The following is a 2,395-nucleotide window of genomic DNA, read 5'->3' on the forward strand; positions in this document are numbered from 1 at the left end:
CGATGATGTCGTCTCGCTGGCAGGGGCAGCCGCCGACGGAGCAACCGTGGCGTTTCCTCGGCCATCTTCGGCAGAAAGCGATGCATTGCACCGCTGCGGGGGCAACGAGAGCACACGAGTATCGCACGTCCCCGAGTGAAAGAGCGCCCATTCCTCGGCCGTTGCTGTGTAGATCCCAAAGGCAATTGGTGCGCCATCAAAGTCGGTGCGGGCAAGGGCGCGCTCGCGGAGCAACAGCTGCATGCACGCCATCTGACGCGGACAAGTGTGCTGCCAGACCGTGGCCATCTGTCGGTCGGCAATGGTATGCACCAACGCGTCGGGTGCACTGTACTGCGGGTAGAGGTGCTCGTCGTCGAAGCGGCTCGCCGCGAGGCCAAACACACTCAGGCTGAGGTTTGCGCCGCTATCTCTCCAATGGCACTCCCTCGCGTGAGTGAACCCTCCGTCCTGCAGTCCGAGCCGCTGCCAATCGCAGCGGACGGCCTGATAGAACGGCGTGTGCCGCGCCTGCGGCACGTTGAGCACCAGAGACGGCGGAAATACCGTCGAAACCAGCTGCCACCCCGTCCGGTGCTTGACTGAAGTGGAGAAGCCGAGCTCCAGCCAGAGCGCCTCGCGCCAGGGCGAATTCACGAGGTCGTCCGCGCTATCACGGGCGTCTCCGGCGCTCATGCCTGGTAGCGTGCGCTTTTCAAGCAGCGGCAGGAGTGATCGACCGTCCAGTGGCCCCCCTGCGTTGGCCGGGACGCCCCGCGACAAAAGGCCCGCCGCGTCGAGAACAGTCGGCACAAGGTCGAGGCTCGAGACGAGGGTGTGTGCGGCGAACGTCTGGCCTGGCGCGATGCGCGCGGGCCACTGCAGCATCATCGGAGTGCGCACGCCGTGGTAGAGCGCGCCCTTCCCGTATCGCTGGTGGTCGGAGAGGGCGATGAGCAGTGTGTCTTGCTCGAGTTGCAGCGACCGCAGCTCGGCCAAGACGGCTCCCACCTGCGCGTCCATCCAAGCGGTGTGCGGCGCATCGTACTCCTCCCAACCGCACGGCTGACTCCCTGCAAGCGCGAGCAGCGACGACCGGGGAGGCATCCGATGCGAAGGGCTGTCGGGCGGCGCCGAGAGCAGCCCGCCCTCGCATAGCCGCTCATCGGCGCACAGGCCACCGTACGCTCCCGGCGCGTGCGTCAGAGTGGTGCAGAAGTGCAGGTAGAAGCCCGCGGCGGCACGGGAGGTGAGGTGAGACGATGCGGTCTGCAGGAAGCGGAGCGCTGCCTCCGCCTCCCACTCGGCGTTGTGCACGCCGAGGCCGAGGTGCTGCGAGTCGATGACGTTGCCCGACTCGACCGCACCGCTGAAGTTGAAGCCCGCCTCGCGCACCGCTGCTTCGAGCTCGATGACGGTGGCGCCGTAGCCCGCGGAGAGAGCATCATTCGCAGCGACAGCTTCGGGCGTCATCTCCTCTCCCGTCACGAATCGGCCGTGCTCCCCTCGCATGAACTCCTCCATGCTGTGCGGGCGGCGCGCCAGGTGGAACTTGCCCACAAACCCAGTGAAGTAACCGCTGCGCTGCAGCAGGCTGCCGAGCGTGCCGGACGCGCGCGTGCACCCTGCACCGCTTGGCGCCGGACATGGGTACCCTCCAGACCAGCGCAGGTAGGTGTTCCAGGAGACGTCGCCAAACCGTCCCCGTGCCGTGGCTGCATTGAATGGCGCCGAGGAGGGAAGCCGGCCCGTCAGGATGGCGTAGCGCGAGGGCGTGCAGACGGACGCAGGAACGTGAGCACCCAGAAATACCGCGCCGCTCGGGCCAAGGCTGCTCAGGTTGGGCGTGTCATACGAGCAGTTGGACATCCCAGTAGAGCACGGCCGACGCGAGCGCAGCTCAGCGAGCTGTGCTGCAGCCCCGGCGTCCTGCTCCGCAAAGAGCGGGACACGCTCCAGGTCGACGTCGTCCATGACGTAGATCAACACGTTGGGGACGGACGGATTTGCCTCCTCCTCCTCCTCCTCCGACATGATGCGGGCCAGAGTCGAGCCGCGGCGGGCACCGCGGCGCCCAACCAAGAGATTGGATCAGACGGACGTTGCCAATCGTCCACCATTCTAGCCCGCCCTCAGCTGCTCTCCTGGCAGCCCCGGTGAGTTTATCAAGCATATCGAGCATATATCGAGCATACCGCGTCCATATGCTCGGCGAGAAGCACCCAAGGCCGGGCACTTGGAAATGGTCTGCATCGTCCTCGAGCTTTGCAGAGATGCGCTCGAGCTTTGCAGAGACGCGCTCGTCAGCTGTGCGGGCTCCTCAGGCAACCTTTCGTGTTGGCTATGTGGAAGTCCCTTTGGGCATCGCCGGGAACCACAGAGGCATCGAGGGCTTGACATTTGCAAGCGCGTGGAT

At 65.7% G+C, this 2,395-nt stretch overlaps 1 protein-coding gene across 1 annotated transcript; it reads right to left on the reverse strand.

The window, feature by feature from the left end:
- Positions 1-45: 45 nt before the first annotated feature.
- EMIHUDRAFT_254697 (hypothetical protein) lies at positions 46-1,953 on the reverse strand (the record flags this gene model as incomplete). Its single annotated transcript, XM_005777236.1, has 1 exon — positions 46-1,953. A coding segment is annotated over one exon (1,908 nt), but the record flags the coding sequence as incomplete, so codon positions are not given.
- Between the last annotated feature and the right edge of the window lie 442 nt (positions 1,954-2,395).

The sequence above is a fragment of the Emiliania huxleyi genome, assembly GCF_000372725.1.
Source record: "Emiliania huxleyi CCMP1516 unplaced genomic scaffold EMIHUscaffold_2638, whole genome shotgun sequence".
NCBI classification, from domain to species: domain Eukaryota; phylum Haptophyta; order Isochrysidales; family Noelaerhabdaceae; genus Emiliania; species Emiliania huxleyi.